A 16,324-nucleotide genomic window follows, 5' to 3' on the forward strand; every position below is an offset into this window, starting at 1 on the left:
AAATGTTCTATTCCTTCTCTCTCCAATTCAAAGACCTAATTAACATTACGGTAATGTGTGTTTGTCATACTACTCCTTCTTCTGTGTACTTGCAGTGAAAACTGATCTCTGTGACTCCCAAAATTATTGGAATCATTATGGCAATCAATGTTATAAAGTTTTTGACACAAAGCTGTCCTGGGAAGATGCTGTGTAAGTATTTCCTATGCGATTTCAAGATGTATTTAATTAAGGTCTGCCCGATTTTAAAGATGTGAAACTAGTATTGAAACAGACATGTTTGGATGATTGTAATAACAGCAAATGTTGTGGTGTCCATGTAATGTTGAGAAAAATCACTGTTAACCCATACACATCTTTCGTATAGTCAGGTGGCACTCTTGTATTCTAATTACATTATTATATATCGTGAATTATAAAGATGGCATTACTCTAAATTGCAATGTACGTTTAGATATAATCAATACGGTATATAATGAAATATCAGCGTTCTTTATTGTTTGAAAGTCAAGTATAGTGCTGATCACATGTTTACAAATTGTTTACAGAAACATGTGCAGATTTATGGATGCTGAACTACCAGTCGTTATGAAAGCAAATATTCAACAAGCACTGACCAATATATCATCTATTGTGCAAGCAGATTTGTGGACAGGAATAACATCGCACCAGGGGGTAAGACTACAAAATTAGTCACGTAATCATTAATCTTTGGGGCCGGTTTTTCTCCAATTTATGTGTTAAACCTAAAACGTTTGAAACCTTTTCAAACGCCCAGTATCAGAAGTGACTGTCTTTCAGATGAGACCTTGAAAACCGAGGTTCCGTGGTACAACAATAGGCGTTCTGACGATTAAAAACACAAAATTTACATGGTTAAATGATATAAACGCTGATATAATCTTTATTCAAGAGACACATTTCATAGAAAAAAATGAACATATTTACAACTCAAGATGGCATGGAAAAAGTATTCATAGTTTTTCAGATTCTCAATATAGCAGAGGAGTATCAATACTGTTTAGAAAACAATTACCTGTTGAAATTTTAAATGTACATAGATCGAATGATAGTAGGAGACTTCTTGTTAATCTAAAATTTGAAGAAAATGTTTTCACTTTTGTTAATATTTATGCACCAAATCAGATAAAAGAAAGAAATGCTTTTTTAAAAAGAATTTCAACATGGTGTAATCAATATACAATTAACAAAGAAAATTTTGTCATAGGAGGGGGGTTTTAATTGTGAGTTAGACAATGGAAATAGTGCAGATAAGAGTTTATATACACTCAAACAGTTTATTAATAGTTTTGAATTAAGTGATGTATGGAGATCACTGTATAATAAAGAAGGCTTTACATGGTGCAATGGTGACAATATACCAGTTCTTATACTTTGCGTCAGTTATAGGTCAAATTTTGTGATGCTTCACGACAGATGATGACGTCTATATATGTGTAAAACATTCTCGAATCAATCAACCGTCAATCTGTGTTATGTACTACGAATACACATACATTTTCAGGATTTTTAATGAAGTAATTTGACTTTGTATGTAGATAGATAATTTGAACAGAAAGTAATGTACGAGTTTTATCATTTAATTTTGTTTCAAATCGTAAATTGATACCATACGTCTTTAACACAATTCTTTACTAAAATGATTGAGGAGACTCGTTAATTGGTTATGTTTGTACATGGTATTCAAAATCAAATTTTGTCGGACAAAGGCAGAAAAAAATCAAGATGCTATATGAAAAAAGGCTTGCTTTAATTTAATTTAGAATACCCCTAAAACGAAATCAAATCTAATAACAACTGAAGGTTTAGTTCAATAATCTAACTTTAGGCTAATCAAAGACATTTTAATTTACTTACTTTTTCAAGAATTAGGACATACGACTACATATGCCAGAAGTGGTGTAAATGAAATGTGGAGTCTAAAACTATTCGAAAGAACTCTTAGCTAACTTGAAAATGCAAAACTTTTCTCAGATCAACAACATCAAAACCTATGACCTTTCAACACTTTACACGACCATTCCTCACGATAAATTCAAGACTAGACTTTTTAAATTCATCGACTTCTTCAACAAAAATGGAAAACGGAAATATTTATATCTAGTGAATATCCTGCTCACAGACCGTAAGCGTCGAGCATAGGTATAAGTTTTGCATCCATATGAGTAAAATATTCTCAAGAGGGACGTTATACAATATACAACCAAGCAACCTTTGTGAAACGTACACTAATATGTCGTATGTACCTCTGAATTGTGAAAAATATCGCAATTTTATTGATGGTTAAATTATCTTGAAAATAGCATGTTTAAGTAACACATTACCTTCTTCTCAATAATGAAAACATTACAAAAGCACAACTATATTGGATCTCTGTTGGTATAAGTCCTTGTTGTAACACATCTGCCGTATTTGTTGGACATTGTTTTTGTTAATGTCCTGATGACTTTCACAAAACTATATATACCTGTCCATTCTAATAAGAATGTATGTAGACTCTTTAAAAAGAAAGATTTTGTTTCGATACAAAATGACAATGATGGCAAAGAGAATTGACATTATCAGGTATAATCAACTACAATAAATGCTTTACTGAAACTGAGTAAAGGTTCCCAAAAATTCATATTATATTCTCCATTCGCTTCCATTGTGAAAATACGATATCCACACATTTTATATTCTATAATTATACGCAACATAAATTCTATCGATCATGACATAGTGAAGATAACGAACAGCATTTAAAGAATATAAGATTAAGATTAGGCGGCAAACAGTGACCTGGACACAGATAATTTGATCAGGTCTCTAAGGAGGCGTAAAATTCCCTTTTGATCAGTCACACCCGTCTTGTGAATTTAATGTCACACTGTCTGAGTTCATACCAATTAAATTCTTACCAGAAGCAGAAGAAATGTGTTTCTTTCTGTTGATTTGATTCTTTCTCATTACATTTACAGTGTATATACATTTTCATGATTAGTCTTACTTACGTTCAGTAGTTGATATTTATTTGATCTACAGTGTAATACGATTTTATGATTGAAAATCTGATTTTGTTTTGACTTGGCTGACTTGTTTCATAGCGATTACTAGGCCGTTCTTGGTACACTAATTTTAACTACGGATAACTCCGTTTACCTGATCAAGGTATAGGGCACATGCCGAGTGTGACCACTCGACAGGGGATGCTTACGCCTCCTAGATACCTTATCCCACCTCTGGTATATCCAGTGGTCCGTGTTTGCCCAACTTTTAATATTTTGTTCTTTGCATGATTTATGAGATTGATCACATTGTTATCTTCAATTTTCTTCGATGATAGCTTGACACCCTTACTGTCTCAAATGAAATATCAATGATTTTATGTAAGATTCTCCATCGTCAACCTTTCATATTTATTTTGCAACATTCCATAAATACGTGCATATGATTCGATAGTCAAGAATATGTCATATTGATGATGAACTTTTAAATCGAGGCAGGCTACTGAAAAATAAGTTTGTGCTGCATTGAAGTCACGTGATGAGCTAAGGTACGGACGTACTTTTTTTGCTCCGTCAATTTGACCGTCATTTTCACTCTTTAATTCGAGAAATTAATGCGATTTTCTCAGAGTTTGGAGTTTGGATAGATAGTGTATATATTTCTTGACTCTTGACACAATTTCTCAAGGTGATCTTGTTTTTGGACTGTTTTTGTGAATTTACACCTGTGCTGAGCGTGAATAGGTGTTCACAATCTACTCACGGTGCCTGTGTTTTTCGAACGGCGTTTCAGAGTCTCATAGTGTCTAAGATAACGAAATTATGGAGTGGACACAAACTCTTAAGCCAGTTTATATGCGGAACAGAGACATTCAAACAACAAAAAGTAAATATTTCACCGACTTTGACATTGCAGAAGCCGCGAGCGCAACAGTCTCGGATGTGATATGTGTACAAAGAGATAGAGATCTGTGGAGGATCTACATAAAGTCTGCGGAGAGTAGATCGAAATTAGTTACTGAAGGATTCTCACTTGGAAGCAGATCAATCCAGGTTTATGACACGAACCCATTCTCTGCGGGTACAGACTCTCCTGATGAGAAAGTTGTTCGAGTCCTAATTAAAGGTATACCTCTATCGGTTGAAGATTCATGTATTAAAAAGATGCTCAAAGGCTTAGGTCTAGGAGTAGAATTAACAAGTGATATCAAATATGAAAAAATCAGACATCCTAAAACCCACAGAATGACTGAAATATTAAATGGAAATCGTTTTGTGTATATGTCGCCTCTAGAGAATGGAAAATTCCTTCCACGCTCTGCGTCATGTGCAGGTTTACGCTGTACCATATCTCACAAAGGCCTACCCCTACGGGAACGAAAGAAGCAGTGCACAAACTGCTGGGCAGATGACCATTACAAAAATGCTTGCGAATTCGAGCAGAGTTGTAGAATATGCAAGCTACCAAGTCACTTTCCGGGATCGGATAAATGCAGATCATATGTCACTCACCAGGAGGACATAGTATGCTTCTCTGGAAAAGATAACCCTCTTTCAAATTTCTTCCCTACTGAGTTAAAGGTTTTTGGGCAAACATATCCTTCAGCCGAACATGCTTTCCAACACATCAAATCCTTACGTTCTGGTGATCTTAACCGTGCAGAAGCCGTAAGTAAAGCTGAAACCGCCTTAGATGCCAAACGTGTAGGAGGTCAGGTCCTGGAATCTGATGCTTGGATTACATCTAAAGACTCCGTTATGCGGGAAATACTGGAATCTAAACTACAGCATTGTTCACAATTCAGAAGTGCTTTAAAAAAAATCAGAAAATCCGATATTCTGGTGGAATCGACGTGGGATACTTATTGGGGTAGCGGGCTGAACGTGACCGGAACATCTCATACTCTAATGCAACATTGGCCAGGTGAAAATAAGCTTGGACGTATCCTCGACGGCATGGCAGCCAAATTGCAGCGTACGGACGAAAATTCAGCTACCAACAATTCCTCTAGATCAACAAGAAACAAGCAGGGCAAAAAACAGAGTTAAGTCTACCAAACCAAAAAAAACAAAAAAAAACAAAAAACAAAAAAAAACCGCTAGTCAGTCATACGCATGAACAAGTTAAATATTATTTCAGTGAACTGCAGGGGTTTAAATACTGCAGAAAAACGTATAAAATTTTATACCTGGATTAATGATAGCTGTTTTGATGTAATATTTATGCAAGAAACCCACTATATTGAAAAAAATGTACTAAATTATGATGCAAGGTGGAAAGGTATATCAATACATTGCTTTTCCGATTCAATTTTCAGTAGAGGAGTTTCAATATTATTTAATAAAGATTTGAATTTCAAAATACTAAATATACATAAATCTAATGAAGGCAGGAAACTCATGGTTAACATAGCATATGATGAAAAAATTATTACATTAGTTAATTTATATGCTCCAAACGATATCAATTATAGATGTGATTTTTTTAAACGGGCTAAAGAATGGATTAGTAAATATACAGCAAATTTTGATAATCTATTGATATGTGGTGACCTTAATTGCTCAACAGAAAATGAATCAGATAAAAGTGTTATAATTTTAAAACAACTACTGAACAAGCTCGATTTACACGACATGTGGAAAACTATGAAAAGCGGAAAAAAAGGATATTCATGGTGTAACGGAGTAAATATCCCAACAAGTAGAATAGATTATATTTTACTATCCGATACCTTTTGTTTTCAATGTGAAAATATAAGGCTTCAAAACATTCCTGGTTCACACTCAAACGGTACTAGGATGTCTGATCATAAGTGTTTAATTTTTTCTTTGATTGTAAATGAAAACCTTAGAGGTCCAGGATACTGGAAATTTAACACATCTTTAATTGAAAATGAAACCTTCATGAACGAAATGAATACATTCCTGAAAAACTATAATTTCGATAAAGAAAATGCACTAGATTCATGGGAAAATTTGAAAAGGAATATAAAAACAAAATGTATAAATTTATCGAAAAATATATCTAAATCTTACAAAAACAAAATAAATTCTATTCAAGGAGAAATAAGTAAGATAGAAGACTTGCCATATGAAAAAATAGATATGAATAGAAAAAGAAAATTAGAAAATGAATTGACAGAATTAATAAACAAAAAGGCAAAAGGTGCACAGGTAAGATCAAGGGCAAAATGGATTGAAGAGGGAGAAAGAAATACCTCTTATTTTTTAAATTTAGAAAAGAGACGACAAATATCAAATGTGATAAAATCATTAAAAAATGAAAAAGGTACAGTTTTTGATGAAGATGAAATATTAGATTCTACATGCAATTTTTATGAAAAATTGTATACATCAAATAATGAAAATGATAATAAAGTGAATGAATATTTAAGTAATATACAATTAGAATATAGTCTAAATGATGAAGAAAAAAATGAATTAGACACCCTTCCCTCACTATCAGAATGTACAGAAACAGTATTCATTATGAAAAAAAATAAATCACCCGGATCTGATGGATTACCGTGTGAATTCTATCAAACTTTCTGGGAAAACATAAAACAACATTATTATTGCACTCTTCAAGAGATCTTCCAAAAGTATACAATGACATATTCACAAAGACTATCTTTAATTACTCTCTTATTTAAAAAAGGAGACCCGCAGAGTCTTAACAATTATAGGCCTATTAGTCTTACAAATACTGATTATAAAATAATAGCTTTTCTTTTAGCTAATAGACTACAAAAAGTGTTGGATAAAGCAATACATGTTAATCAATCAGCTTATATAAAAGGGAGAAATATAGCTCTGAATGCAAGGTTAATTATTGATATTTTTGAATATTGTGAAGAAAATGATATAGAATCAATAATGTTATTTCTTGATTTCCAAAAAGCGTTCGACTCTGTGGAATGGAACTTCATGACGAAAGTTCTTAAAAAATTTAACTTTGGCGAAAACTTTCTCAAATGGGTCAACATACTATACAATAAACCTATATTTAAAATAAAAAATAATGGATGGATGTCCAAAACATGCAATATGCAGAGAGGTATAAGACAAGGATGTCCCATCTCTGCAATATTATTTCTTTTTGTTATAGAAATATTAGCGGTAAATATTAGATCGAATTCAAATATTAATGGATTTCAAAAACCAGGAATGACTAACAGTATTAAGATTATACAACATGCAGATGATTGTACTCTTCCTCTTAAAGATGAAACCTCTCTAGAACATTCTTTAAAAGTCATAGCAAAATTCAGCAATGTTTCGGGTATGTATTTAAATATGTCAAAAACAGAATGTATATTAACGGGTCCTCACAAATATCATTATAAACAAATTAGAAATGTTAACGTAAACAATGATAGCATAAAAACTCTTGGAATTTATATAGGACACAACAAAGAAATATGTTATAAAAACAATTGGACAAAAATTGTAGATGACTTAGAAAAACTGTTTGAATCATGGAAAAAAAGAAAACTAACCATTTTTGGTAAAGTTTGTGTCATCAATAGCCTAGCAATATCAAAGATTATATATGTTGGATCAGTTCTGAGCTTTCCAAATGAAGAAGTAATTAAGAAATTTCAAAGTTTGTTATATAACTATATATGGAACAAAAGAGATAGAATTAAAAGAAATACACAGATTGGAAATGTCCTAAAGGGAGGCATTGGAATTGTCGATGTATCTTTGAAATTAAAATCCATAAAAGTATCTTGGATAAACAGGATTTCAAGCGAGAGAAACTCTCTATTCTTTTTTGTAGATAGTTTGTGCAAAGAAAGAGACTTTGATTTTGAATATCTATGTAAAACAAATATTACGAAATCAAATGATTATCAAATAATGGAACATTTTCCTCTATTCTACAAGGAAATGCTTGTATTTTTCAACGAATGTAAAAAAAATAAAAAACAATTTTATCTGAATGCATTATTGAAAGAACCGTTGTGGTGTAATAAAAATTTTATGTACAAAAACAAGCCAATATTTTTTCATAATTGGCTGAGGAGCGGTTTTAAATTTTTGAATGATATTGTAAATGAAAATGGCATAAAACCTTTGGAATGGTTTGATGACAAACTTATATGTAAAAAAAAACTGGATGTGTGAATATATGATTATAAAAACAGTTATAACAAAAACCTTCAAAAGTTATGAATATTCAAATATACGATACGAAAACATTTTTCATGGGAGTACATCATACGATTTATTATGTAAAGGACATGTTAAAGTGTGTGATATCAATTCAAAGTTGATTTACGAAATTCTTTGTCATGAAAAATTTATACCTCCATTACACCAAACATATTACGGAAAGGTTTTTGAAATAACAAAAACGGCTTGGAAATCTATTTATGAACAAAAAATCTTATCCATAAGAGACAGAAGTATATCAGAATTTAATTATAAATTATTAAATAATCTATTGTGTAACAGAGAATTGCTGAATAAATGGAAGATAGTAGAAAATGATTTTTGTGTCTTTTGCAGAGATGCTAAAGAAAACAATGAACATCTTATCTTAAAATGTAAAAATGTTTCTCATATATGGGACATTGTTAAACAAATTTTAAAATTTGATATATCGTGGAAAACAATTGTGATAGGATTTTACTATGAAAACAATGAAAAGACACTCTTTTTGAATAGCATAATATCTCTTATTGCCTGTAAAATATACAAGTATAAAATGTATTGTAGATTAGATAACAAAGACGAAAAACCTCAAGAAATATGTAACCACATAAAAAGTAAATTGAATTTTTATACAGAAGTGTACACAAAAATTCAGGATAAAAAATATGCTAAAGTTATGAAAGCAATTAAAGACAAATTGTAATTTATACACCTTTGCAGGTATGACTTTTTATAATATGAAACCTGACAAATATCTGTCTATGCACATTTTTAACTATGTTACAATGTGAGTTTATTTTGAACAATTTGAATTGATTACAAACAACTATATTTCTATATCAAATAAAATTTTGTAATAAACCTTTTATATACTGGTATTTTGCAAAAAGTTCCCACTATGAGGAGGGGTCCTGTCCTCCTATAGTGCTGCCATGGGGGTTGTGATATGAACTTTTGAATTGTTAACCCCGCATATGGCAGTTTCAGGTTCTTTATGTACATAATTATATTGTTGTGTTGTTGGTTTTTCCGTAAAAATAAGAACCTTTTTTGCCATAACATGTTAATAAATTTTGTTATATAACAGTATATTATATGTGTGTGTGTTTGTATGTATGCATATATGTTTGTGTTTTCTATATGTAGAAATTTATATGATAAATTTATATATATGTATATGTATGCCTATATACATCTAATCCAAGGGGCCCCTGGCACCCTAGGTAAAGATTATAAGGGGGTCTCTGCGGAGACTTTACCCCGAAATAGTAATGTATTTTGGAATTAAAGACTGATATATGTGAAAAAAAAAAAAAAAAAGTTTGTGCTGCATTGATTTCATCATTCTCGCTTAACGTCAATATTTCCCAAATTTTTTGGATCGTTATAATGATCTTATTTGCAAATAAAACCTGTCAATAGGTCGATTGTGTCTGCAGAGGTGAGGATAACGAACAGTGATCAGTCTTATAACTCCTATAAGCAATACAAAAGTGTTCAAATTTGGGTTTTTTTCTGCCTTTACATCTTTATCAATATATGTAGGACGCATTTTCCTATAACATTCCCTCAAGCTGTCCAATGTTTGAGAGGAAGAAAATATCTCGGGCGTACCGCTCTCGGTCAGTTCGTTTTATCATAAAATGAACAGTTCTTAGCCTTTCTCTTTTACGTAGATTTTTTTTCTAAGATACATCTACTTGATAATTTGTTATCTTGAATGGTTAAAAATTGATACTTAATAACGTAAATGCATTTCGAGTCCTGATTATGTAACATTGCTGCGGTAAATTCATTGTTAGAAATACAATGTAGGTGTGGGTTGACAGCCAATACAAGAGTGTGAATTTGCCAAAGTTTTACTGGACTTTTGGGGCATCCGTCAGGTCTGTATATTTCAATAATGCATAAATGAAAACCATTTCATGTATGGTTAGTGAATGGATAACGCACACTGCATCTATTACATTTACGTTTCAATATTGACAAACAAAATATAACACGTCAGAAAACGAAAAAAAAAATACGTGGAAATTGATAAGGTTAAACATTAATTTAATTTGATCATCAACGATATTGTTTAAACTTTGGAGAACTAGGATGATATATTTTCTACAGTCCAACCAACGACACCTGTATTGTTGTAAAAGAAAGTAAAGACTCATTGAACTGGGTAACGCAAGACTGCAAATTGAAAAACTTTTTCGCCTGTTCAAGACCCGAAGGTAAAACAATTCCAAGATTCCAAGATTTTCTTATTCTATCCATTATCCACTTTTATAATTTAATTGATATGATATAGCATAAAAGATACCAAGTTCAGATATAAAGGATATCTTTGCCAATTCGAATATATTCGTCTTTTATATGACTAATTAGAGACAACAAACTATTTGCTATGTTTTGATTATTGCATATTTTGCCTATTATTTTCGTCACCTAGCGTCGATGAATGAATAAAAAGAATGTGTAGATGTTTTCAAAATCACATTTTAGGTACCTGTCCATCCGGATGGGTATTCCATCAGCGTATCTGTTATAAGTATATCAACACCTTACAGACGTCGTGGTATAACGCCGGAGATTATTGCAGAAATATGGATTCCATTCTTCTTGACATTCCAGAGTAAACACCAATCTTCTCTTTTTAAAGGAATCCCGTTATTTTGTCTGAAAACATAGACTTATTACTTTCAATTATTTTTTATGAAAATTCCTCCTTCTGAATATAGCAATTTACTTTTCTCATATATTAGTTTTCTGAACTAAAAATAAGTCGGGAATATATTGTAATATTTTTTATGCTTAATTAAAAACTACATAATTTATTGTTCAGAAGAGTGGTTGTATTGATTTCATGAATCCATTCATGTCATCTTTCAGTTTTGATGTACAAATATTTGTTCACAACCTTGTTCAAAGACAAGAGTCTGGGATCGAGAATGATAATCGCCTCTGGTTGAATCTTAAAAGTATGTTACCAAATAAATATGAAATAAGAGTACGTAAGTTATTGAATGTAATTACATATCTGCTAGAACGTTTACATATTCTGTATTAGTGATGATTAGCATATGCCGGAGACTTCAATATAATATAGAGTATGTTTAATAATCATGTGAGTGATATTGTCGATCATATATTGATAGAATTTTGGCGGGAAAATAACTTTTCAAAAAAAATATTTATAATCCATCTACTACAATTGCCAAATTCATTCTTTCTTCGACAACTCTAAGATTGATGAAATTACTTACTATTTATTACTTTTTCAAGCAGTTGATTGAATTCTATATTTGTTTATCACTATAGAAAATTCATATGGTGACTGGATATGGGATTCCAGAAGTATACAACCTGCGTATACAAACTGGTTTAATGACACAAAGAACATCGGATTCGATTGCGCCTACATCGATGTAGGCAAGTCATCATTTTCTGCCTATTGCACAAATTATATCAGCAATGTTATAAATTTCACTTTGTACGACACATATCAATGCGAAAAATTCTTTTTGTTTTCGCAGTACGTGTAAATTATCCTAACGTGTAAATGTCCATGATTTTTAGAATAAGACAAACATTTTTGCTATTTTCATGCATTTCTGCCAATTCATTCTAACTTTATTGTCTGTGGTTTTTCTCTGATAAACTTCAAAATAGTTTTAAGTAAAAGGGATAAAACTCCACAATTTACAAATCTGAAACCGGAAAACATTGAGTTTCATACGCTTAAAAACATAAATATTTCACTATCTGTAATTTCTTAACGAATCTCTGTAAAACGATTGTCCAATCAAATGTCTTTTAGGTAGAAATGGTAAATGGTTCGCGGACATCCCCTGTACGTCAGCAGTCAGTACCCTGTGTTACATGGAAGTCGGTTCTGCGAACTGGAAAAAAAATATGATGAAGGATGAAAACAAAGGTTATATTTGCAAGTGATGAGATGTGTGTTTCTTAAAATAGATTGGTCTTTGTGTTCACTTTTCTTCTACAGAAACTCTGTCGAACTATATCAGGAAATGAAAAATACACGCCTATATATTCTTTAGGAATTTAGTTGGTCGGTGTCAAAAGTATTGTATGTTGTACTGTATTATATGTTTACTTTCGAAACCCAGGAAACAAAACATTGTCTGAGTGTGGAGAGGAATGGACAGATTCCCCAAATGGCGACTCTTGCTATCTGCTTCAAAAAGAAATGTTCACGTGGTCAGTAGCAGAGGATAATTGTACCAAAGTCGGCGCTCACCTACTTAGCATAGATAACGCCCGAGAACAGGGATACATCACTGGTAGTATTTCGATATATATTTCTCTAAATAGCTATAATGCTTTGACGGAAAATTCTAAAACGTATATGTTTGCAATCGTGATGAATAATCTCGACATATGGAGGATACTATGTTAATTCTATTTTGAAGGTAATCTGACATATTTGACGAATTGGTCAGATTTTGGAAAGGTAGCAATGATATTCGTATAGTATATCGCACTCTGAAAAAAATACTTAGAAAACTTCAAGTGGCCAGTCACTATTTGTAATGTAGGTTTTCTACAATCCTCCACCGAGTACGTCACAGTATGGATTGGAGCGAATTCTCGTGGTGAAGGAAAGGGATTTAGTTGGAGCGATGGGTCACCCTTTTCATTCTACAATTGGTTTCCCGGTAATTTCTTCCTTAGTTGTTTCACGTGTTACTGCATTGAAATTTTATCTTAAGTATGCTCTTAATCCAGAACAGTATATTGGGATGACTTTGTCATTCAACGAAAATGGTTATTTAAAAAAAAAAGATTACGATGTGTTTACCAGTCGATAGAATTGCTGATAGTTTTTAAGATATCCTTTTAGTTGATTTTCAAAAAAATCATTTAAGGTTGATTGATCCTCGTGTGATTTCATAGTTTTTGCAAAAATCTTTATTGAATCAAACTTTGCGCATGATAAAAATATATCTTTCGGATGAATTGTATTCACATCATGAAATAAAAAACAATTTAGTAAACTATATCCATAGATAATAATCATTCATAATGAAAAAATATTGTCAAAGGCAATAACTCTTATGCTAGCATTTTCTATACTGTATGTATATTATACAATGATTTCCCGAATATCCGCAATTAATATACATATATTTATATGTATGCAGTTTTTCTAAACTGATGACATTAAACATTTGTCATTATAACAATTTTTATCTATTTTTTATTATTCTGTTTTACGAAAATGATTTTCTGATATAGATCTATACTTCTGTTTTGGTATGTCTTACATTTTATAAAGTTGGCAACATATACATTTTGGTGCTTATTAAAACAAGTTGATGGTACAGGGGTTTCAACAGTCTCGATTGAAGTCAGCATTTCTTAAATTCTATGATCGTTATAACGATCAAGTTTGCCAAAACAACCTATCATTGGGTCAAATGCTGTCTGACGTGTTTCATACCGATTGTTAAGCCCTTCTTGGCACACTGATTTTGACTGTGGATAACTCCGTACACCTCAACAGGATATAGGGCTCACAACGGGTGTGACCAGTCGACAGGGGATGCTTACTCCTCCTAGGCACCTGATCCCACCTCTGGTGTGTCGAGGGGTCCGTGTTTACCCAACTATCTATTTTGTATTGCTTGTAGGAGTTATGAGATTGATCACTGTTCGTTATCTTCACATTTCATTTAGCTATATCGAATGGAATTAATAGTTTTTCAACTTTCAAACATTAATATCGATAAGTTACATGAGGATGTAGCTACCTTATATTATATATTATAATATACTAGCGGAAAAAAGAAACTGTGCATTATCTAATATATGAAAAAATAATAAGAAATAATGTGAACAAATTTTATTTTTTGTAATACTGTTAACAAATGTATTCGTTACAACATTTCATAATCCATTAATGTTAACGTCGAATAACGTCAATTTCAGCACACTCGAAAGACACTGGTATTCGAAATTGAATTAACAAAGTTAATAACGCGTGTGACCAACATTTGCATTCACGCATGCTTGACAAAGGCGCCTCATTGATGCCACTAAAGTGTTCAGAAATGCTTGAGGGATGTTGTTCCAGATGTTGGTTGAAGCCTGGCCTAAATCAGCCAGTCACTGGCTGATTTGGTAAACGGCGTAGACGTCGTTCCATTTCATCCCAGACGTGCTCGATCGGCCATAAATCGGGGAAAAACAGCTGGCCAAGGCAAAACATCGACGTTCTGTTGAACAAAAATGTCTCTGACCACACATGCAACATCTGCCCTTGCTTTGTCTTGCTGCAGAGTGATGTGATGTTACTGTCTCTGTATGAAGGGTATCACATGGCGCTGAATAATTTCGTCTCGATAGCGTACGCCGGTGAGATTTACATTGACAATTTGTAGAGGGGTCCTTCCATGTGCTGTTATTTCACCCCATGCACACTATAACGCTACCTCCACCGAATTGTCGACGTTGCACAACACAAGCGTCCTGGTACCGATCCCCAACGCGATGATACACTCTACAACGGCCGTCACTGCTATCCAAATGAAATCAGGATTCATCAGTGAACAGAATATTGGCCCAGTCCTGTATTCTGAATCGCAGATGTCGTCTGCACCACGCTAGTCTAGCGATACGATGACGTTGAAGCAGTATTGGGCGCTTCTGATGTGCTCACGCAAACGATTACGCACAGTTCTTGGACCGATTGGTCAAACTTGCTGTCTGGAAACGATTTCTCAGGTGCACAAGTCTAACGTGGTTGTCCTGTCGACGCGACGTCACACGAGGACGCCCAGAACGTGGTTGATCCCGAATGTTACCAGATTGTTGGGAACATCTCCATACTGACTGGATGGTGTTCCGATGAACTCCAAAGTGTCTTGCTACGATATTTTGTGCCATTCCAGCTTGAAGCATCTCAACAGCACGATTACGTTGGTTTTCGCTGAGTCGTGGCATGACAGAAGGGTAAATTTTGTCAACACTAAAGTGCTTTCCTTAACGAATAGTGTCCAAACAAACCTTTTACACTTCTTACTCCAAACAGTATTGGCCAGTAAAACTCGTGCGTACGAACACTTCAATAAACATGTGTTCACTAACCATGAAAAAGTCCGTGCATCTGAGCCGGGTACTATCCGATATTGTTCAAATACATCACCTTTATCGATTGTTTAGATTTTATAAATATAAACAATAAATATAGAAAAATTATACTATATTTTAAAATGCACAGTTTCTTTTTTCCGCTAGTATATAATTATATGTATATGTGAAATAAAAAAAAAAAGGGAAGAGCCGTATCGGCCATGATGTATTTCGGCTGTACATATTTGTTTCATTTTTAACGTTTTAACTGGATGTGTGCAGAACAGGTGATAAATAGATAAATAAATAGATAGATAGATAGATAGATAGATGGATGGATAGGTAGATAATTAGATAATTAGATAAATAGATAGATAGATAAATAGATAGATAGATAGAACAGCCAAATATATATGATATTATCAGACGATTGGATGACGATTCTCGATCGATCGAAGAACTGTAATATCTTATATGTTCGGTTTCCTCTGTTAGGACTAATGAAAAAGAGTCGCACTAAATTGCTACAAAAACTTTTTTCTTCACAGAGCAACCTGATGGACAAATGTCTGGAACGGAAGAATGTGTTGCAATGTTTTCAAGGAATGGAAAATGGTCAGATGTGTCATGTAGTCAAAGACATTCCTCCATCTGCGAAAAACGGCGTATGCATGCGTTTCCACTGGTTTAATAACAGCGATTTTCAAACTGTCCATTTAATCATTTGTTTAATTACGACAAAGAGTAAATAAATTAAAGAATTGAAGCATGTTTTGATAGTGGTTTGGTTGTTTAAGACGTTTAAATATCGTATTGATCTCCTTTTCGGTATCGCTTTAGTGAATATCAATGATAACATTTACATATAAGACCGATTGAAACGCTTATAGTCTACAATTTGGGTATTGTTTGGTATACAACTTTGTATCCATATACAATATCAATTACAAATATCGATATTCTGTGTTGTATCATTTCAAGACAGCGTCTTTGTTAATAAAATTTACTTTATTCCCAGGACCATCAAGAACTATCGCAACAACATCCCCTCCAACAAACAATGGTAC

General features: G+C 32.8%; 1 protein-coding gene across 3 annotated transcripts in view; it reads left to right on the top strand.

Annotated features, from left to right (window-relative positions):
- The window catches only part of LOC125651497 (macrophage mannose receptor 1-like), a 66,857-nt gene that overhangs the window by 12,438 nt on the left and 38,095 nt on the right, over positions 1–16,324 (top strand). For 2 of the 3 annotated variants that reach the window (XR_008803459.1, XM_056166948.1), the window contains exons 7-18: positions 96–192; positions 549–675; positions 9,984–10,054; positions 10,287–10,393; positions 10,665–10,794; positions 11,052–11,140; positions 11,481–11,595; positions 11,984–12,096; positions 12,293–12,466; positions 12,722–12,841; positions 15,806–15,922; positions 16,276–16,320. Coding sequence is in view for 2 of the 3 variants with exons in the window: in XM_056166948.1 (XP_056022923.1) it covers positions 96–192; positions 549–675; positions 9,984–10,054; positions 10,287–10,393; positions 10,665–10,794; positions 11,052–11,140; positions 11,481–11,595; positions 11,984–12,096; positions 12,293–12,466; positions 12,722–12,841; positions 15,806–15,922; positions 16,276–16,320 (1,305 nt within the window). In the remaining variant the exon portion in view is untranslated. Of the gene's footprint in view, positions 1–95; positions 193–548; positions 676–9,983; positions 10,055–10,286; positions 10,394–10,664; positions 10,795–11,051; positions 11,141–11,480; positions 11,596–11,979; positions 12,097–12,292; positions 12,467–12,721; positions 12,842–15,805; positions 15,923–16,275; positions 16,321–16,324 lie in introns of all 3 variants that reach the window. The other variant, XM_048880117.2, reaches the window with a different exon arrangement.

Source organism: Ostrea edulis, chromosome 5 (assembly GCF_947568905.1).
Source record: "Ostrea edulis chromosome 5, xbOstEdul1.1, whole genome shotgun sequence".
In the NCBI taxonomy this organism is placed as follows: domain Eukaryota; kingdom Metazoa; phylum Mollusca; class Bivalvia; order Ostreida; family Ostreidae; genus Ostrea; species Ostrea edulis.